The sequence below is a fragment of the Eucalyptus grandis genome, chromosome 7 (genome assembly GCF_016545825.1).
Source record: "Eucalyptus grandis isolate ANBG69807.140 chromosome 7, ASM1654582v1, whole genome shotgun sequence".
NCBI classification, from domain to species: Eukaryota; Viridiplantae; Streptophyta; class Magnoliopsida; order Myrtales; family Myrtaceae; genus Eucalyptus; species Eucalyptus grandis.
Window position 1 is genome coordinate 10305556 of NC_052618.1, and position 22543 is coordinate 10328098.

Consider the following 22543-nt stretch of genomic DNA (forward strand, 5'->3'; position numbering starts at 1 on the left):
TGATATTCTGGCTGTTCATGGATGTTATACCTGATCACGACATTGCTCGACCCTTCAACGATATTGACTGCCCAAAAAAAGACATGAAAACGAGCAATATGATTATCCTGTGTCATTTGGGCAGCTGATTGACTATAACTGCAATATGTCCAAAAATCACCAAGCAGTTCAGGAGGTGGCTACCTTCATAGCCATATGATGATTGTCATTCGTCAAACAATGAGGCCGATATGTCAATCACGCTATGTACTAGCAAGCGCAACAGCCGAATAATAAAAGAAAAGAAACTCAATCAAACGAAAATCGGTCACTATATAATATACACACGATGCATGCGCAAGTTAATCTCACAAAGTTAGTAGAACTCACCCTAGCTCCCGGGGCAACTCTTGCCAGAACTCTTGCAAGCCCAGTAACCAGAACCTCGTGCATTAAGAGTCCCTCCATGAACCGTAACCCTCGTTACCTTATTGAACAATATCCAATACCCGAATTCCCCAAACTCCAGTAATTTGACGGAGCTATTAGAGTCCCCGCGATTAGAAACAAGATCCTATTCTTGCACGGTCCAGTGAACACCACCGGATTCAGCACGAAGTTTCCTGCGGGACATAGACGTGGCCGGCAGCGAGCCACAGGCCGACGACCACGCTCTTTGGAATGCCATGGTGGAGTCAGTCCTCCCGTCCGCCTTCGCCCCGTAGCTCAGCACATTATACGAGGCTGCTTCCGATTGTTTTAGAGATGTGGCCACAATGAGAAAAGAATGATACTAGAGAAGCCATGAATTTATGGAGCTATTAATCACGAGGAACATTTGCCATTTTCTTGGAGTTCTGATGGGAAGTGTCAACGACGGGTTGGAAGAAGAGGAGGAGGCTATATAAACCCTACGGCGTGGCATATTATAAGATGCGTCTTCACATGTTAACATGATAATTTCGCATTATTTTTATAAATTTCTATATTTCCGTTTTCTGTTGCATGTATATGATGAGTAGAATGCAAGTGAATTAGATGCTACGCTCACGTTATCACGTACTCGACGTAATTGCATGCGACGTACGGTGGTTCTGTGCTGTCTTTTCTTGCATATATTATGCTTTGAGGAAGTCCATGTGAGTGAGCTGTACCAAATAACATGGCTAGGACCAAGTTTGTGGCCCGAGCATCCACGGTCGAAGGCAAGAACGTACGCGAACTTGGAGAAGCACTTCATGGAGGAGACGTCCTATTAAGTTGCATATTGTTCAGGAATTACCATCACAAGGCGTCACAGATTATAAGTCAATAGACATGATGATGTCGAATACATTTTGTATCTTCAAGCTTCCATGCCTAGCACTTGATAAGAGGACAAAACTCCGGTATGCACCCGATACATGTTCGATGTGGGGATTTGCAGAAATCAAAGATATAGAAAGAAGTGAATCCCCATATACAGAAGGGTTGAGAAATGGACATCGGCATGCTTGTCCTAGCACCGTACGAGAGTCAAGTGCGCCGTGGTTTGTTCTGGAAGTTTTAAGTCATCGGAGAACGATGGAGGACACGTGGTATCTCTGGTCCTGGAGACAAGGAAGACAACTGTGTTTTGTGGTTGCTTAGCATCGGAGGTTGCTTAGCGTCTGAGTTTCTTAATGCATGACATCGCCAGTGAATTTAATGCACATGTTCTGGTGTTCCTTTGACGATGAGTCACACAGAGATGAGCATACTTATGTGTAGTTAGACGTTCATGTCCATATAGAGGAAGGCCATGTGAGACCTGAAGAGACTCCGGAGAAGATTAAGGAGCGCGAATCTTTGCAACCGTACGGGCCACTACTTAAAATACAGCCTTTATTACATCAATATTTGCCTAACAAAACTTAAAACCAGATTGATCTCCTATTGATAGGGAAATAAAATTTATTTGTGGCTTATTTAATGCCAGAGCAACGTTCACATCGAAGGATTGAATGATTCGATTTGCTAATAAATTTGCACATAGATTTTCTTCCCTAAAAGACAGCCCTTTTAGCTAAAAGGGGGTGATTAATCAAAGCAAGGAAACATCTTATCAACCTCAAAAATAGGATAAGACATGAGTTAAAGTCCGATTGGATGGCCTAAACATGAATTGTTTGCACTTGGAGGCGTGTGAAATCAAACCCTTTGTTGTGTGTGTATTCCACAAAAATATTAGTCTTTTCCTCAACCGATACCTGAATAGATTGTAGTTGGCAGTCGTGAGACACAATTTTGACTTAAACAAATAGCCCGTGGTGGAACTGCCCACTCCGGAGGCACCGGTTCAGTTCCATAAAACTGGAATTAGTAAATTTCAATCCGGCTCTTAGTTCTAGGTGTAGAATCACTCACTCGAGTTTGATTAATTTTTTATTTAATTTTTAATTATTTTATTTCTTAAAACTATGTAAAAAAAAAAAAAAAAAAAAAACCTAATCTATCTCCCATTTCAGAATTCACTCGCACAAATAGGCACGCACGGCTCCTATTTCACTTGCACACGTAAGGAAGATGACAAGAAAAAAAATCAAAATACAACGGTGTTTGCTCATTCCAACCAAATTAAAAAAATCTTTGTAAAGCCTACAATGTTACACATAACGCATTGATTATAGAATGTCTTGATTATCAATAACATCTTCAATTGCGTCTTGAACATTGACAAATTAAAAAAAAAACTAAACATGCCACTAGTTCCACTGGCTTAATCAAGAACTAAACCGGACTGGTTGGTTTGGTCTAGTTTGGTTTTAGGAGGCATCCGTTTAGTTCCCAATTCCAGAAACAAGGAATCAGAGGCGATTTTCAGTTCCTGTGCGGGAGTCAACCTCCTCTTTACAGCTCAATTCAAAACATTTTTTTAATGAGTGGCAAACCCTTAGAGTAACCCTTAAGAGATGCATTGATAGTCCCCGCTCTCCCTTTTACTTTAATAAAAAAATATGTTAATCAAACAGCCACAGTTTTTGAATCCGGATGGACCAGCCGGTTCAACTAGCTTGAACCGGTCGTTTTATCTAATCCAATCAAACCAACCAAAACAATTGGTCTAGACTGAATTAAATTCAGTTGGACCGGTGTTCGGTTTCATTTCGGATAATCCGAGGCTCATGGTTATAGCTCAGATACATACGATATCATATGGGCCACTTCTCAGCGAAAGCAAGAAAAAGCCCATTTTTGCCCATGCCAAACCATTTCATAATATGGAAATCCTTTTCCGACTATTATTACAGGAAAAATATTAAACACCATGCGGGGAACCAAGCCGGTTCATGCCTATGCTGGCAAAACGAATGAACTTTGAAGGATCAGTTCAATAGACAATATCCGAAGTATCGGAAATCTGAGAATGCCCATTCATGTCTACGCAAAGTAAGGCTTTACAATCTTTCATATCTGTCTGTATCATCTACTTCAAGCCACAAGCGGGAGAAAATATAAATTCCAAGTGTTGGACAATCCATTTTTCCCCAAAAGCTTCGGCAGTGAGGAGACGGGCTAACAATGCATTTATAACATAACGCCAACGACCAGAAAACAGAGTGAACAAAGAACAAGCAGAAATGGTCAATGCCCCGAGTCTTATTGAGGGGTAAAAGGACTGTGCATGAGGATGCATTTCACTGACACCCATGTTTGTCCTCTTCCATTCCATAATTCAACGTGTCGCTGTGTGACTTTGGGAGCCATGGTCCATGTTGCTTAATAGGGTCTGATTCCTGACTAGTGGTGATGGTTGACATAAAACGGGGCCTCGTATACGGCGACTGGAAGCTCGGGCACAGGGACTTCTAGCTGAAGAAACCTGATAATTTGTCCTACTTTTGGCCTACTCTTGGGATCTGGATGCACACACCACATTCCCACCGTCATCAAGCATTCCATTTCCTTCCTATCGAAGCTTGAACCCAGCCTCTCGTCCGCTGCTTCAAGCATATTTCCAGTAAGGTGAAGCTGCCAAACCCACTTATACAATGGGACATGAAATTCTTCATCCTGATAGGTCCTCTTACCACAAGCAATCTCTAAAACCACGACCCCGAAACTGAAAATGTCAGATTCTCTAGTAGCCTTCCGTCCATTGAGATATTCTGGTGCTAGATAACCGTATGTCCCCACCACATCAGTTGTTTGAGTCTTGAAACGAGGGTCGACCAGTTTAGATACTCCGAAGTCACCGAGCTTAGTGTTGAAATCCATGTCTAGCAATATGTTGGCTGCCTTTATATCTCTGTGAAGAACGCACTGCTCTAGTTCTTCATGAAGATAATTAAGGGCCAATGCCAGGCCTAGAACTATCTTGTACCTTACATCCCAAGGAAGAACTTTTCTAGTTCCAAAGAGATGATTATCAAGGCTACCATTAGGCATGTATTCATAAACGAGCAAAAATTTACCTTCCTCTTGACACCATCCAATAAATTGCACCAGATTTCGATGTATCGTGCGGCTTAAGATCTTCACTTCATTGATGAAGACTTTCTTGGAATGTTCGGATTCCGTGAAGATTCTCTTGACAGCAACTTGGCGATCTAAACTGTTCACAACTCCTTTATAAACATGGCAAGACCCTCCTTGGCCGAGTCTTCGATCCTGTGAGAAGCTATTTGTCGCTTCAACCAACTCTTGATATGAGAATTTGAGCGGCAGTGCTCTTATCTCTTTCTCCATGTCGGTCAGAGCACAAAGCTGGTATTTTTTCCTCATTTTGATCGTAAATAGGCAAGACCACGCCGAAATAATCAGCATTAGACTTGCTAAAGGAGTAGCAATAAATGTGAACGACCTATAGATGCTGTAGTGTGCCCACTTTACTGATGAACTGGTCGACGGGGGGCGTACAACATCCAAGTCCGAAGTAAACCCCCATGAATTGATGATGTGTCTCGCCTCAACGCTGCCACAAGAAGCTGAAATGCCAATTGCGACCGATTCAGGAAGAACTTGAGCAAGGTCGATATGGTAAGAAAGCGAGCAGCTTTTCTTGTCCAAAGAAACCGCGCCAGCAAACGACCAGAACACGCTAAGATTCTTGCTAGTAGAATTATAGGTCACCGCGACATCAGTTGCATTTCCTCTGCGTGATTCGGGATCCCAAAAGGAATGAACAGTTGAAGAGATGGAGTTTATGTTGACCCCTATGTGCCGCTCTGGAGGGTCAAATTTTAAGTTCACACAAGTATCAAACTCAACCATCACAATTCGGTTCCGAGGCCCATCATCGACTGTGCTGGCATTGAACAATCCGAGAAACGGACCAGCCGAGTTGGGTGGGATTGTAAAAGCCAGCAGGAGCAAGAAAAATGCCAGGCCATCGCTGTATTGGTTGCGATCGAAAGGTTCGATGGTGAAAGAAAATGGGTAGAGAAGTTTGCTTGTCTCCCAGTAATAGAATCTCTAATATAGATGGGTTTCGAATACTGAATGCGGCCTACCTTATATTTCTGTTGGAGGCCGCGTTGTGGGGTGAGATTAATGGATCCAGACGCTACCGCAACCGCAACTCCTTCGTAGAGTACGCCGCTTGTGTTGTTGTCAAAGCTACTTATATTGAACTGAACGGGACTGACATAGGGGATAATAGGATAGCAGACAAGGGTGAAGACAATTAAGCGAGCGTGAAAAGAGAGAAAAACAGCTCGCATGCTGCATGGTACGCATGGTTTGTGCAAGTGCAGGGACGAGGTTCGTGCTCGTTTGTCCATTGATCCAGATCGGTGCTATACCAGGGTGCTTTATAGGGGACCAAATGTTCCAAACAGCGGCTTGGACACGGTGAACAGATCGACAATTTCTCCGCTGTTTCCGCTAAAGACTATATGGACAAGGGAGACTTTTGAAGCAATGACCCAATTTCTAGAAGTCTATGGTCAAGATATTTAGGGAAAAAAAAAAAAAAAACTTGGATGAATAGTCCAGAGAGTTGTAAAAAAAAAAAAACTATTAGAAAAGTACTGTGAAATGTGAAAGTCCATGCAAGTTTCTGTAGATCTCTTTTCCTTGAAGTGGGCGTGGAAGAGGGCTATAAACAGCCAACCCTCCCCACTTGAGGGTCACGTCCAGCAGATGAAAACTAAGTCCTATGGACATGCCTTCATGATATAAAACTCCTCGTCCTCCTGTGCTCCCTCCGTTGCTTTCCACTATCTTCCATCTCCAATATAATAATAAAAGTCCTTGTTCCGTAGGTGCTTGTTAAGTCTACGCACCTACACTTGTACTCACTAAATCCCTCACTCACTCATTTACAAAACTAACCATACTTCTACTTCCCAACGGTAGTATTAAGGCCACGTCTTCGATTAGTATTGGTCATTTGTCCTAGCCACCCTCTACTAAAATCACCAGTCCAAATATCCAACAACTAAATTATGACCAACTCTGCATCATCCTCATTTCACATTCCTATTTTTGATGAGAATAACTATTACTGTTGGAGCATTAAAATGACTACCTTCTTGATGGCCCAAAAAGGGTTATGTAACTCCGCAAGAAGGTGCAAGCATTCCGAAAGAGCAATTACAAAAGGATGTAGGGGCATTATGTGTTATTCAATAATCACTCTTGAAAATGGTATTTCCGAGAATAATTGGAGCAAAGACAGCAAAGAAGGCATGGGGATATTACAAGAAGAATTCCAAGACTTAGCTGAGGTACGTACTATTTGTCTTCAAACTTCAAGAGGAGAATTGAAAATTTATGAGACCATTCAAGAACATTTTGGAAGATTAAATGAACGAGTTAATCATATGAGAGCCCATGTTAGATGTTACCCAAAAGAAGGAAAGAGGGGATCAAGGTGTGATGGGGCCAGTTGTTGGAGATGCCTAGCACAGACAGATCCGAGAGAGAGAGAGAGAGAGAGAGAGAGAGAGAGAGAGAGAGAGAGAGAGAGAGAGAGGGCAAAAGAAAAATGAATTACTGTGATTGTTCGTTCACGTCAAATTTTAGGAAGTAGATCATTGGCAATTAGAGGTAATTGCTTATGATGCATTTACCCAAAAAAGAGTGATGGCCTAGATTTGGAGGAGCTTGTCTCTAAAATCCGAAACTATTATTCGACCTCCCTCCACAGAGAGAGAGAGAGAGATTTGGAGGAGCTTGTCTCTAAAAATCCGAACCTATTATTCGACCTCCCTCCAGACAGAGAGAGAGAGAGAGAGAGAGAGAGAGAGAGAGAGAGAGAGAGAGGAACACAAAAGAAAAATGGATAAGAGAGCGCAAGTTCGGATCGGCGAAAATGTATTCAGATTATGAATTGACCTCTCTAAGTCATAAATTTAAATTATCCATATCATAAATTTTAACCCTTCTCATATGCAAATCTATTAAACAATAAAAATAAGAAGTGATATGAAGAATGGAAATTAGATTCAATAATGCAGGAACATATAAAGTGACTAATTAGATAATCATGAAGAAATTGGAATTTCCATCTAAAGTTGTGTTAAAATAAATTTCAATCTGAAAGCTTACATGTATGTGTGTGTATATACATAAGGCCCTCTTGAGGATGAGTTCATGTTTTGGAGTGAAGGGTATAAGGGTCCTTTAATCAAAACTAGATCATTTATAGAGAAGGACAGTGAGAGATTTCTCTTTTAACGTGACAAGTTATGGTTATCTACATGCATCTTATGTACATGCATGTGTATCATATATGTAGCGCATTTAAGGTCCCAATATGATAGTCGTCAATAGAGAGAAAATGCACATCTAGTCTTGCAGTTTTAGTTTGTGAATTGATGACCAGACCCCATCTAGACAAGTAGTCCATGTCAACTTAGAAGCAAGAGCATCACCGTTACGGAGATTGCGGACAAGTCTGTGAAGTTTTTGCGGGGCCGTTCTTAAATCAAGTCAAGTCTTTTGGGTCTGTGTCGTTATTCATATTAAGATATTTCTTGGTGTACTTTGCGTGTTTATAAAGACACCGTTCATTGTACGTTTTAATCTTAACGAGATTACTAATTTTAAAATGACAATGCTAACTGTCTTGTTGCCCGTAAGGACGATGGTACCATTCATCACGATATCACAGAGACACGGTAGAAGAGGTAGAAAGACTCAAGTTGTTGGAGAGATCTTAATTGGAATCGTTAAAAGTTATATGAATTGGGTAGGGGCATGGTAATCTGAGTGTGAGACAAATCAAGCCACAAAATTCACATGTTGGCTGACCATATAGGCAAAGCCCCAAAATGGAGGCATTGTAGAGAGAGATGCCATGGTCCTCCGCTTGTGTCCGCATCCACTGTGGAAATGTCGATTCAGTTGGGATTTGCCTTAAAAGTCGGGTAATTATTGCTAATATCCAATTACTATAGGCTAAACCCAGGTTATCTGGAGCGTGGATTGCTTGGGCATGAGGAGAAATGGGGATGCGGAACGTCTTCTGTCCCAAACGATAGGAGTGGACTTCTTTTAATTATGTAATTATTATAAGACATGATTTTATAGTTACAATAGAGATAATATAGGCAGTATAATATTTTTCTAACGTATCATGTAAAATTACTATATTAAATTATGTTTTAAATTACAAAAAATATTGGTATGAAAAATATATTTTGAATAAGTAATAAAGATTAATGTATTGGAACATCCAAAATGCTTATGCTAGTATATGAGTGTATTCTCATATCATAGAATATCCCGTGCACCCGAGATTTCCGGGCCGTGTGAGAGGTGAATGCATGCATAAGACATATTTTAATAATTGTAGGAATCTAATCCGTCTCTTTGGGTTTCAGTTGAAATAAAAAGAAGTCGGTGTACGACTCCAAGTCGAGTCAATGTTTACGACTTTTTGAAGTTCATGAAAATGAAAATCCCACTAAACTCCAAGTCAAAGTCAATGTTTATAACAATTCAAAATAATCACTTCCTCCATTTTTAGAGCTAGTCCAGTATTCTTTTTTATTTTTGCTTTTGTGACGTAATAAGTCCAGTAAAGTCGTCATGCCTCACCATTAGTATCCCAATTGAAAAAAGTTGAAACCAGGAGGCATTTGCCTTTGCCTACTGCTATAAGCTTGTAACATCGACTCATACCGTATCATAATGAATTAGTCACTTGAAACATAAAAGCATGTCACAAAAACTTTGAGACTTTCGTGGTTGTTGAGAGAGCTTAAAGTTGTGTCTACTCAACAAATAAAGAGTCTTAAAATATTCTTACGAACTACACTCGTGGAGAGCTTAGAGTAACCCTTGAAGAGATAGATTGATAGTCCCACTCACCCCTTTACTTTAATCTAATAAGATTTTAATCAAACAGCTAATGTTCTGAATCCGGATGGACCGGCCGAAGTAGTCAAGACCGAATTAAATTCAGTTGGACCGGTGTTCGCTTTCAATCGGCTAAGCCGGGACTCATAATCATAGCTCAAATACATATAATGGGCTACTTCTAAGCGAAAGCAAGAAAAAGCCCATTCTTTGCCCGTGCCATACCATTTCATAATGGGGAAATCCTTGCCCGACTTAAACACCATGCGTGGGAACCACGCTGGTTCTTGCCTATGCTGGCAAAGCGAATGAACTTTGAAGGATTAGTTCAATAGATAATATCCGAAGTATCGGAAATCCGAGAATGCCCATTCATGTCTACGCAAAAATCTGCTGTACAATCTTTCAGATGTGGCTATATAATCAACTTCAAGCCACATAATGGGCAAGCAGGAGAAAATATAAATTCCAGGAGTTAGACAAACCATTTCCCACCAAAAGCTTGGGCAGTGAGGAGACGGGTTAACAATGCATTTATAACATAACACCAACGATCGGAACACAGAATGAACAAAAAACGAGCAGAAATGGTCAATGCCCCGAGTCTTATTGAGGGGGTAAAAGGATTGTGCATGAGGAATCATTTCACTGACTCCCATGTTTGTCCTCCTCCATCCCAAAAATCAACGTGTTGCCGTGTGGCTTGGGGAGCCATGGTCCATCTTGCTCATCGGGAACAGATGCTTGAATTGAAGAAGAAGATAAAGAAGATCCTATCCTTAGCGGTGATGGCTGATATAAAGTTGGAGCCTCGAATGTGGCGAGTGGAAGCTCGGGCACAGGGACTTCTAGCTGGAGAAACCTGATAACTTCTCCTGCTTTCGGCCTTCTCCTGGGATCTGGATGCACGCACCATAGTCCCACCATCATCAAGCATTCCATTTCCTTCCTATCAAAGCTCGAACCCATCTTCTCGTCCGCTGCTTCAAGCATATTTCCAGCAAGGTAAAGCTGCCAGACCCACTTGTGCAGTGGGACATGAATTTCTTCATCCTGATAGGTCCTCTTACCGCAAGCGATTTCTAGAACCACGACCCCAAAGCTGAATATGTCAGACTCTCCAGTAGCCTTCCGTCCATTGAGATATTTTGGTGCCAAATAACCGTCTGTCCCCACCACATCGGTCGTTTGAGTCATGAATCGGGGGTTGACGAGCTTAGATACTCCAAAGTCGCCAAGCTTAGTGTTGAAATCGACGTCTAGCAAGATGTTGGCAGCTTTTATATCTCTGTGAAGAACACATTGCTCTAGATCTACATGAAGATAATTAAGGGCCAATGCTAGGCCTAAAACTATCCTATTCCTTACATCCCAAGGGAAGAACTTTTCGAGTTCCGAAAAGATGATTATCAAGGCTTCTATTAGGCATGTATTCATAAATGAGCAAAAATTCACCTTCTCCTTGACACCATCAAATGAATTGCACTAGATTTTGATGTATTGTGTGGCTTAATATCTTCATTTCATTGATGAAGACCTTCTCGAATGTTTGGATTCCGTGAAGATTCTCTTGACAGCCGTTGACACCTATTTAAAAAAATAAAACAAAAACAAAACAACAAAAAACAAAAAAACAAAAAATGCTTAAGAGTCGAGTCAGGCTGGATCTAGCCTTGGCCTGACCCACTGCCCACCTCTCTTTCCCCTGTGCGGCCCAAGCCCTCTCCCTTTGGCCCAGCCCACGCCCTAGCTATCTTCCTCTTTTGGGTGTCCTTCACGCGCACTGCAAGAAGAGAGACGAGTAGAGCATAAAGTAGACGGCATTGCGGGGAGAGCAAAGGGCACCACAAAAAAAAAAAAAGAGGATTGAGAGAGAAAAAGCTGTGAGAAGAGGAATCGGGGAATGAAGGGAGCGGGAGAGAGGAAATGAGAGGAGAGGGAGAGAACGGACCGAGACTGCCGCGTGCGTCTTTGGGTCATTGCTACCACCATCCAATGCGTCTCTAGGCCAGCTATTGCCGCCAACGTGTCTCTGTGGAGAAATCTTCTTGAAGTGTTTTGAAGTTGACAAACGTTTCTATCAGTCTAGTGCGAAGGTTTTGCGAGACTACATTATTTAAAGTCTGAAGACCTCGGACAGCCCGAGACTCAAGACTCAAAGTCTATCCTCATTGTGATCTCTAATCCGTTGAAAGGTTATCCATAAGCTGGATGTTTCGTTATGGATTTAGCCTTATCATGCTGGAGAAGATCGTGGCTGGAAAGACGTGGCAGAATTCTTTGATTGATCAAGATTGATTCGATGATTGAAGATTCGATGATTATCTAAATATTATTGGAAGGTTCTACTTATGAAAACCAAGATCCTGATTGTATGGGGCGAACATGATTGATGGGCTATCAACACGTTTCTTTAATAAGCTCTCGAACAATCTTCCTAATTGATTCTGTCAACGGGTAGATTGGAGGAATTCCTTTGGTAAGTGCTTACGGGTATGATGGCATAAAGGAGTATATAAGGCAAAGACGTTCTTAGTTGTTCGAGGTGTGCGCGATAGAAGAATTCCAAGTGCGAAGCTCCTTTTTGTTTAAACAATTCCTTTGAGCGAATACTTGTATACAAAAAAAGTCTATATTTGTGAGAAACCTTGAGGAGGTGTGGTAGAACATCTACCTTTGTGGAATCAAGGCAAAGCTATCTTTGTAACTTCTCTTTTGATCATAGTGAAATCCAGCGGTGGGGGCTGTCGGTGCGGAAGAGTGGGACGTGGCTTACTGGGAATAAAAGCGAACCACTATAAATCCCTGTGTGTTCAATTTTCTCTTCCTCACTCTCTCTGCCTCGATCGTATTTCATTTTGTTAATCAGAGAGAATTTCCTTTCTATCATATACTAAGAATCGCTTCCGTATTTCGATAAATTGTTTGTGCACCTATTCACCCCTCTAGGTGTTTATACTAGTTATCTCGGTGGTATCGAGCTCGTGTACTCACTTTGTTTGAAGTGTTTTTACTTTAGAGTTAAAGATCCATGGCTAGTATCCTAGCACCAAGGGTGATGGAAGGGCAAAGCAATACCGAGACCACCTACTTTGATGGAAATGATTACAACATCTGAAAAACAAGATGAAAGCTTTCCCTACGATCAAAGGATCCTACGGAATGGGACGTTGTAGAAAAAGGTACCTACCACTGCATGAGTCTGAAGAGGGAAAGCTGATGAGACCGGTGGAATGACTCGGGGAAGAGATAGTCAAGAGACAAGCACTTGATGCAAAAGCAATTTACTCCTTATATTGTGCTGTCACCAACTAAATATAATAGAATATCTTCTTGTGTTACAACAAAGAAGTTTGGAGCAGGTGCATATCACCTGAAGGACCAGACAGTGAAGGAAACAGAATCAATATTCTTCTCGGTCAATACGAAGCCTTCAAATGGAACCGGAGAATCCATAGCGACATGTTTAGTCGTTTTACGGATATTATGAATGGTCTTGAAAATCAAGGTCAACCAATTTCTGATCCCATGAAGGTAAACAAGCTTCTTTGCGTGGACTCTCTCCAAGGATTGGAATCACATAAAGACTTCGATAAGAGAGACGCAAGAAGTATGCCACTATGTCGACCGGGATTGGAACTCTTGATCTTATGAAGTGGAACGGATCAATGAAGATGAAGATCCAAAGGTAAGAAATCCATTGCATTAAAATCAAATGATGATTACGATGATACGGATTACGAAGATGATATGGACGATGAGGAGCTTGCTCTCATGATAAGAAAGATTCCAGAAAATCAATAGAAAAGGAAGAAGGTTCAGCTCAAAGAAACAAAGCTTTCAAAGACAGCGGAACAAGTACGTTGATGATGAGGAACCAAATAAAGATGTGTCTGCTTTGAATGTAAGAAAAGGGACACATCGGACCCAGCTGTCCTCTTACGAAGAAGAGGAAAAGCTGAAAAATTTCGAAAAGCTCTCAATAAAACCGGGTGATATAGAGTGTGAAGAAAGTGATAATGAATATGCCAATCTATGTCCGATGGCACAATCGGACTCGGACTACGGGCGGACTACGGATCGGACTCGGAACGGTGAATTTGAGGCAAGTAATTTTAAAATTCTGTCAAAGTTTCTAAATACATTGATGAACGTGTTTTAGTCTTAAGACTTCTCTCAAAGAATTTCCGAGCTGAAAAGAAAAACTCGGCTCTAAAACAAAGGAAAATGTTTTAGTAGAAAGAGTTAAAAGTCTAGACTTGACTGTTTCACTCTTAAAGAAAATAAAGATAATCTTTTAAAAGAAAATGCTCTTTTAAAAACGCACATCAAATATTTCAAAGAAATTTTCAGGGTGCGAGAAACTTGAAAAATTCTTTCGGCTCAAAGACCTTACTTCAATAAAGTCGGTCACAGGTATGTCGGCAGAAACAATTCCCTTGATTGATTTTCCTAAAGTAAAAGAAAGAATTAAGAAAAGACCCTCGAAAGAGGCTTACAAAAATCATTTCAAGAAAGTTTTTGTAAAACTTTTTGTAGGAAGAAATGCTCTCGGATGTTCAAAGTGCAACAGTCCGGATTACTTTGAAAAAGAGTGTCCTATGGTATGGGGAAACCTGTTAAGAAAGTATGGGCTAATACTGTTTTATCTTACTAACACCAAAGGACCCAAGAAAATTTGGGTACCAAAGAAAGCTTGAGACTTTATTTTAAATGCGAGGTCTCCGTCAAAGAAAGCAGTAAAGTGGTATCTTATTTGGAATGCTCAAGACACATGACGGGAGACTCAAATTGTTTTATAAAGCTTGCTCAAGTAAATGGTGGAAAAGTTTCATTTAGTGGAAACAACAAAGGAAGTATTGTGGGATTTGGAACCGTGAAAATTGGAACTCTCACAATAAGTAATGTTTCCTTAATGGAAGGACTCATTACAATCTTCTCAGCATTAGTCAATTGTGTGAAATTTGGTTTCAAGATCTTCTTTCAGAAGGAAATGTTCTTGGAATCGGTAAAGACTCTACTCCAGTCTTTCATAGGTCGAAGACATGGAAATATCTATCTTGGATGTGAAACCAAATGAATCGCAATGTCTTATCTCAATTCAAGATGAAGCAAACATGGCACAAAAGCTTGGTCATGTCAACATGAAGAAATTAGCCAAAATTTCATCAAAGCAGCTAGTTCGAGTCTACCCAAATTGCCATACCAAAAGGCGATCCATGCACTCCATGTATGCGGGAAAGCAGGTAAGAAATTCATTTAAGCCAATAAATCATGTCTCTACTAATCATGTACTACAGTTGCTGCATATGGATCTCTTCGGACTAACCAAAACACTGAGTATTGGGGTAAGAAATATTGCCTAGTAATTGTTGACATTACTCCGTTTTACTTGGGTATATTTCCTTGCAAGTAAGTCGAAACCTTTTCGTATTTTGAAAAATTTGCTAAAAAGGTTCAAAATGAAAAAGGATGTGTTATCTCTAGTATAGAACATATCACGGAGGTGAATTTGAAAATCAAGATTTTACAAAATTCTGTGATGAATCTGGCTTTAAGCATGTGTTCTCTCTCCATATACTCCTCGGCAAAATGGAGTTGTGGAAAGAAAGAATAGATCTCTTCAAGAAATGGCTAGAACTCTTTTAATTGAAAGTAAGATTTCTTCACGATTTTGGGCTGAAGGCTGTTTCAACAGCATGCTATATTATAAATAGAGTCTTCTTAAGACCTATTCTACGAAGAAACCCTTATGAGTTATTCAAAGATAAAAGCCTATTGTTTCATACTTTCATGTATTCGGTTGCAAATGTTTTTATTGAAAAATGCAAAGATCGAGCCAGACGTTTGAAGAAAGATCGGATGAAGGTATCTTCCTTGATATTCTACATCAAGCAAAGCCTCAAAAGTCTATAACAAGAAGAGCGATGCAGTGGAGGAGTCAATGAATGTCAAGTGCAAGACTCAACGCAAGATGAATCAAGTCAAACTCATCAAGAAGAGTACGAACCTGCTCCAGACTCTCCAAAGTCTACAACTCAAGAAGCATCTCGGGCTACTGAAAACCAGACGGGTTGTTCATGAAGATCTAAATAAAGAGAGGATCATCCGACGAGATACATCAACAAGTAGCTGGAAGCATAAGTCCGGTCATCCCAAAGATCTTATAATCGAGCGAAATTAATGAAGGAATTCGCACCAAATCCAAAAGGCGAGAAAGAGTCTAGTGCGTGGCTCGTTTACGAAATTGAACCAAAGAGCATAGAAGAAGCTTTATCGTGAAAAGTGGATTGAAGCTATGCAGAAGAGCTCCCGCAGGTTCAACATTAATGATGTACGGGAATTGACATCAAACCAAAGGTAAGCGTGGAGCTAAATGGGTGTTCGAAACAAGATGAATGAGAAAGGAAAAGTCGTATGAAACAAAAGCAAGACTCGTGGCCAAGGGATATACGCGAAGAAGGAATAGACTATGATGAGACTTACGCTCCGTGTAAGGTTAGAAGTTATTCGACTATTACTTGTGTTTGCTTGTTATAAGAATTTCAGGTTATTCCAAATAGACGTCAAAAGCGCTTTCCTAAATGGATTTATCCATGGGAAGTTTATGTGGAACAACCACCGGGGTTTGAAGACCCAGAAGCGAGCGCTCGGTCTTCGGGCCGATGAAAAGGCTTTGTATGGTTTAAAAGCAAGCACCTCGAGCTTGGTCGACGGATTGAGTAAGTTTTTAATACAAAATGGTTTGTCAAGGTAAAAGTAGATACGACTTTATTTATCAAAAAGGAAAACAAGAGTTTCTTACTTGTTCAAATATATGTGGATGACATTATTTTCGGATCCTCTAATGAAAAGCATGTAGAAATTTTCTAAGTCTATGCGGGATGAGTTTTTGAAATGGTATGATGGGAGAGTTAACATTCTTTCTTGGTCTTCAAGTAAAACAATTGAAGGAATGAACTTTTATTTATCAGAAAAATATGTTAATGATCTTGTCAAAGGTTTGGACAGGAAAAGTGCAAAAGATGCGACATACCAATGTCAAGTTCTTTAAAGATAGACAAAGATGAAGAGAAGGAAGAAAGTTGATCCAAAAGTTGTCAGGAGTATTATTGGATCACTTCTTTATCTTCTTGCTTCTAGACACGACATTTTGTTGAGTGTTTGCATACGTAGGTTTCGGTCGAGATCAAGAGAATCTCTCTCTCGTGCTGCGAAACGCATCATTAAATCCGCTGCTTCATCATCAAGCATCGGTTTTTGGTATCCTAAGAAGGGAGACTTTAATCTTCTCGGGTATTCACACGTAGATCTGGCCGGTTGCAGAGTTGATAGAAAGAGCACTTCGGGAACTTGCCAATTGCTTGGAAACGGGATGTGTCTTGGTTTTCAAGGAAACAAAGCACCGTATCTCTTTCAACAACGAAGCAGAGTATGTAGCTCTTGGAAGGCCGCCGTTTGCAAATTTTATGGATAAAACAACAGCTAAGAGACTTTGAAATTGAAGACTCATGCACGAAGACATTGCGACAACACCCGCTATCAACCTCACCAAAAATCCATTCTCCATTCAAGAGCAAAGCATATAGAGATTCGACATCACTTTATTAGAGACCATGTTCAAAATGGAGATATTTCAATTCAATTTGTTGACTCAAAGAATCAACTAGCGGATATATTCACAAAGCCTTTGGAGAAAATCAATTTGAATCTATCCGTTCCGCACTCAACATTTTGAGGTATGAGGATATCAAAGTCTAAAGACTTTCGGGCTGAGGCTTATAGGTTTATCGAAAGGCGGTGCGCTGTAGATCGGCCATAAGTCTTTTCTCTCTAAGCTTATCTTGAAAGGTACGATCGTCAATTTGTGTTTTAATTGTTGCTATATTACATCGTTTCATTTTCAAAAAAGGAAGTTATTTTGAAATAGCTATTTTGCGGAAAAAGACGAGTTATTTTGAAAGGCATTTTTATTTCCTTTGTGACGGTTCGTTTATTTCTCTTTTTAGCGATCGTGCCTTGTCGATTCCTCTTCACTTCACTTTTGAAAACCTAGAAAGCATCGATCCTCCATTCCCGTTTGTCTTCTTTGTTTAATCTTCAAAAAGTTGTCATCTTTCCTAGGAAAGTCAAGCAAAATCTTCAAAAAAAAGCTGAAGAAATGTCTTGAAAGTGTTCGAGAATTGCAAGCGAGGAGGACCATGCAGCGAGATGAGTGAGGGCTACGCACTTCGATCTTACCGAGGAAGAAGTGAATCTGCATCACAATGCGAGCCCACAACATTCTCGGCAGCGTCATTTCTCCACCATCTAGTCCTCAAGGCGTTGTTCATCAACATCGGGAAGAAATCATCGAGGATGCGGCGTCAAGAGTTCAAAAAGCCTGCTTTTATTTACAAGCTATATCGTGCCTTAAAAGGAATTCGTACTCCTTTGAACTATGTTGATGACTTTCTTAAAGACAAATGATATATGAACGAATATATCTTTACGGAAAATGGAAAGATTGGGAATTGGTAAAGGGGTGGTCGAGGAAACCCTGCGAATATCCCAAGTGATCCTCGTGATTGGGGGCCGAACTCTGTAGATGGGAATGATGATGACAATCAGACAGTCTATTTCAACCAAAATGGGTATTGCGGCTGAAATTCAAGGAAAAATGGGAGATTTGTTCAGATCAAAGGAACAAAAGGATCTCGTACTGAAATTGCTGAAGCGTGGAGGCACAAACCCTAGGTGTGGATTTTGATTTGCCGGATGCGTGAATGTGAACTTGAGGGAAAAGTTCAATCAACTTCAACTTGAAAGTTCGTTCTAACAATACGAGGCTTATCTTGAATTAACTTTGCATGTTTCTATTCAAATCTTAGCTTTTGGATGCGAATAGATTCTCCTTGATTAAGACCAAGATTATGTTGTGGATATGCCGAGATGTGTTAGGAGTTGAAAGAGGAAAATATCAACCAATCAAAGTTTCCATTGCTCGAGCCACACTTGAACTCGGGTGAAGGACGGGAGAACAGATGAAAAGATCACCTACTTAAGGATGGGTGCATTCAACATCTTGCTTCACAAGATTGTGATTAATTGCCTCCAGACAAAATCAACCTCCAAGACTCCGATGTTTCAAGTTCAAAGGCTAAGCCGATGTATGCCATTCTCCTTTGAAAAAGGTTTTCTCTCCCTCACACTATTATGTTTCCACATGTATGAGCAAATGATGAAGGACATAGGTCAACTCCTGCACTGACCTTATTCTACAAAGTTATTCGGACATCGAATATTCGGCCTCCATCAAATCTTTTGTGTTTGATCATGCGATCGCTATGGTGGTAGGAATTTGAAAATGGTGACAAAATGCGTGCGAAGGAGCGAAAGCGAGGTGGAGAAATTCAAAGAAGAATCTCATCAAATCTCCTTACGCATCTAAGAGAAAGGGAAGGGCCATGGTTGCTCCATCCAAAGAAGAAAGAGCTCTCCTCGTTGAGGATGAAGATGATGAAGAAGACATCACCATCTCCTAATGGTTTTGAAGAATTTAAGTCGTCTTTGTTCCACGAAAGAATCGGACAAATGACGAAAGAAAGCGAGAGGAGAAGGAAGAAGAAGAAAGAGAAGGCGATCAAGCGGAAGAAAAGACACGAAGAAGAAAGAAAGAAGAGAAGAAGGGAGAACTGAGGAAATCTCTTCTCCACACGTAGGCATGGAAACGGGGAGATCGGGAGAAAGGAGTGAAGTCTTCATATCCTCGATGCAAGTGAAGGAGTCGGGCCGCTCACCTGCGGACCCAGGAGGATGTTTATGTATCTCAATTTCCGAAGAAGGTCATGAAGCTTCATCGCCAAACCGAGATTATGTTGATCTACCATCGTCGCATTTACTCCATCGATCAAGCCGAAGCAAGTACTTAGACTGATAATGGAGCAGATTTTTGCAGAATCATGGATATTCTCTTGGAAATGCGAGGTCAAATTTATGCCTTGGGATGCGAAGTTCAAAACTTGAAGAATGAAAGTCAAGCTTCTTCTGTTCATTGAATGATAAGATGCAAGCCCTCTCTGCTCGTAATCGAGGCCAATGCCAAGAGTGAGGAGATTGCTCGGCTAAAGGAAGACTTCAAAAAGCCGGAAGGCACGTTCGAGTCTATGGAAGATTTCCAAGCTTGTCCGCGTTCCAAAGCAATCTTGACTTCATCTCATCATTTTTAATGATGACAAAAAGGGGAGAGATGCAAGATTTGATAAAAAACTTTCAATCATTAAAACCGTTTGTTGGATTGGTTTGTTGTTTAAACTCGTTTGACTTTGTTTTGTGTCTCGGATGAGAACCGAACTAGACTTGGACTTGACCGGCTTCTATTAACGAGTATTGATATCTTATGGATGGCTTTATCATAGACTAGACTAACCTATTTTCGTCAAGGTGCATTCTAGTGTTATTCTTTTAGCCATTTATCTCTCTAAGATATGCATATGTGTTTGATAAATGTTTTGCGAGTCAAAGTTATCCAAATCTGCGAGGAAAGTTTTGTCACCATAAAAAAAAGGGGAGATTGTTGGAGAAATCTTCTTGAAGTGTTTTGAAGTTGACAAAACGTTTCTATCGCCTAGATCGAAGGCTTGCGTACTCAAGTTTAAAGTCGAAGACCTCCTCCGGACAGCCGAGACTCAAGACTCAAAGTCTATCCTCATCGGCGTCTCTAACTGCTAAAGAAAGGTTATCGAGGTGGATGTTTCCCGTTATGGATTTAACCTTATCATACGGAAGATCTCGTGGCTGGAAAAGGCGTGAGAATCCTTTGATTGATCAAGATTGATTCGATGATTGAAGATTCGATGATTATCTAAATATTATTGGAAAGTTCTGCCGACAAGATCACGATTGTATGGGCGAACGAGTTGATGGGCTATCCAACACGTTCCTTTAATGGCTTGCCAACAATCTTCCTAATTGATTCCGTCCTTTTGGGTAGGGTGGAGGAACTCCTTTAGTAAGTGCCAACGGGTATGATGGCATAAAGGAGTATATAAGGAAGATGGTCTTAGTTGTTCGAGTGTGCGCGATAGAAAGGAGAAATTTCAAAGTGCGAAGCTCGCTTTTTTGTTTAGGCAAATTCTTTGAGCGAATCTTTGTATACAAAAGAGAGTCTATATTTGTGAGAAACCTTGAGGTGTGGTAGAACATCTACCTTTGTGGAATCAAGGCAAAGGCTGTCTTCGTAACTTCTCTTTTGATCATAGTGAAATCCAGCCGGTGGGTCGGTGCGGAAGAGTGAACGTAGGCTTGGAATAAGCCGAACCACTATAAATCCCGTGTTCAATTTTCTCTTCCTCACTCTCTCTACCTCGATCGTATTTCATTTTGTTAATCAAGAGAATTTCCCTTTCTATCATATGCTAAAATCGCCTCCATATTTCGATAAATTGTTTGTGCATCTATTCACCCCCCTTAGGTGTTTATACTAGCTATCTCATCTCCGAGCCGCACGTCCGACTCTCGACCGCCATCGTCTCCTCGTAACCCGTGTAGGCATTTCGCCAAACACTTGGTATGCATGTGTTGTATCGAGCCGGGTCAGGAGCTCCCTTGATCGTTTGACTAAGCTTCGGCCCCCAATCCTCATTACGTTTCCAATCAGTTTAGCACACCTCATTAGCTCTTTGGATCCGCACTCGAGCCTCGACCTGCCGAAAACTTCCCGGATCTCGTAGTGGACGCAACCTCGTTCGATGAAATGCCCAACCGAGATCCCCCATTGTTTTCATTGTTTAGTGCCTCGTCCACCTCTCTCTCTTTCCATTTCTCCTCTCTTCTAGGTGTTAATTAGGTCGAGTCCCCTGGAGTTGTGCCACGAGTAGAGGGAAATGAAGTTGCGAGTCCTTGTGCGTGTTGTTGGAGCTCACCTCGAGCGGCCTTTGCCGCCACCGCCAAGCCCCCGTCCTCAAAGGTCAAGATTAGCTCCCTCATCTACCTAGTTGAGGCGACATCGTTGCAGCCTAGTTGGAGAAGTTGCCGATCTTTGCATGTCATTATAGCTTCCCTTGGTCATGACCGAGTAGTCGCGGACTGTGGGGAACGGCGGGCCGTGCTAAATCTATGATCTCGCTCGATCGGGCCACTCTTACTCCACGGGCCAACGGCTTAGAGTTGGTTGGGCTGGGCTGCTTGCAGAGCCCTTTGTTGCAAAAGGAGGATTGGGCCCATTGGTCGGGGCCCAATCCCGGATGAAACAAAGGTCAGGCTAGCCATGATTGGGCTTGGCCCATTTGGGTGGGCTAACCGACCGACCCCGGTGGTCGGACCCGGGCGGGTTTGACCGACTCACCCCGACAGAGTCAAATCGGGTCTAGTCTAATTGGACTTGACTCAGCGATCGGGAAAAAAAAAGATATATATTTTTGAAAAAGAAAATAAAATAAAAAAAAAAAAAAAATTCTCAATTTTTTTGAAAATCTAAAAATACAGGATTTGGTTGGGAATTATCATGTCATGCCTTCTTAGTGTAATTAGGCATTTATTTGCTTATTATATTGATTATATCGCATATTTAATTTGCATAATTAATTATATTTATGATGTTTAATTGCATGTGCTCAACTGCAATTAGAATATTGGTAACTATGATTATTATCTTAATGATTATAATTTGATAATCACCTCATATGTTAGTGAATATGTATAAAATCTATTCAAAATGCTTGACAATTTTTTTTTAAATGAACAAGATTAGGTACAGAAATTAATTGGTCAATTAGTGTAATCAAATTCCTGACCTTAAATTTTCGATTGCAGGAAGTGAGGTACACTCCATGCCTGACTTGATTTCCAATTGACTCTAATAGGCTATGTCACTCGAACCCCGAGCGCACATCCCCTTTAACGGTCGATCAAATGCGACATTCCCGGGTAGTGTCGCCAACCCCATTCATTTATTAATGCGCAAGCGTAACGTATTATAAAACCCCGACAATTAAATACATGATAGAAAAGCGTGAAAGCAAAACCACAACATAACACTTTCATACTGAACGAGAATTACAAATAGATGTCTACGGCCAAAAATCTCAAAAGACCGGCCTCTTAAAAATGAATTGTCCTCTGACCTACAAGTCGGACACGATCTCCAACCCCAGACTTCACCTCTCCAACTCCTCAAGGCCAACCAAAGCCGTCGGCGCTCCGTCCCACCGGGGACCCGAAATGGTTATTCAATAACCCCGAGACAACGTCTCGGCAAGTTCCAACCCTGAAATCCTTTATTAGAGAAAATACGCCCAAGGAGTGGCCTAGCCACATC

General features: G+C 41.0%; 2 protein-coding genes across 2 annotated transcripts; both read right to left on the bottom strand.

Moving 5' to 3' along the window:
• Positions 1-3738: 3738 nt before the first annotated feature.
• On the bottom strand, positions 3739-5211 carry LOC104431708 (L-type lectin-domain containing receptor kinase IX.1-like). The gene has a single exon (XM_039317420.1). The coding sequence runs from the start codon at positions 5209-5211 to the stop codon at positions 3739-3741; it is 1473 nt and encodes a 490-aa protein (XP_039173354.1).
• Positions 5212-9891: 4680 nt separating this feature from the next.
• On the bottom strand, positions 9892-12702 carry LOC104430144 (L-type lectin-domain containing receptor kinase IX.1). Its single transcript, XM_039317421.1, has 2 exons — positions 12620-12702; positions 9892-10534 (listed from the first exon to the last, which is right to left on the bottom strand). Exons 1-2 carry the CDS (start codon positions 12700-12702, stop codon positions 9892-9894), a joined length of 726 nt encoding a protein of 241 aa, XP_039173355.1.
• Positions 12703-22543: the final 9841 nt, after the last annotated feature.

Bases quoted from the DNA above. Each gene is read 5' to 3' on its own strand.
- LOC104431708 (XM_039317420.1), bottom strand. From the start codon at position 5,211: ATGGTTGAGTTTGATACTTGTGTGAACTTAAAATTTGACCCTCCAGAG.
- LOC104430144 (XM_039317421.1), bottom strand. From the start codon at position 12,702: ATGGATTCTCCGGTTCCATTTGAAGGCTTCGTATTGACCGAGAAGAAT. The intron at 10,535-12,619 runs GTGATATGCACC...TGTTCTTCACAG, and splicing joins TTCACTGTCTGGTCCTTCAG to AGATATAAAAGCTGCCAACA.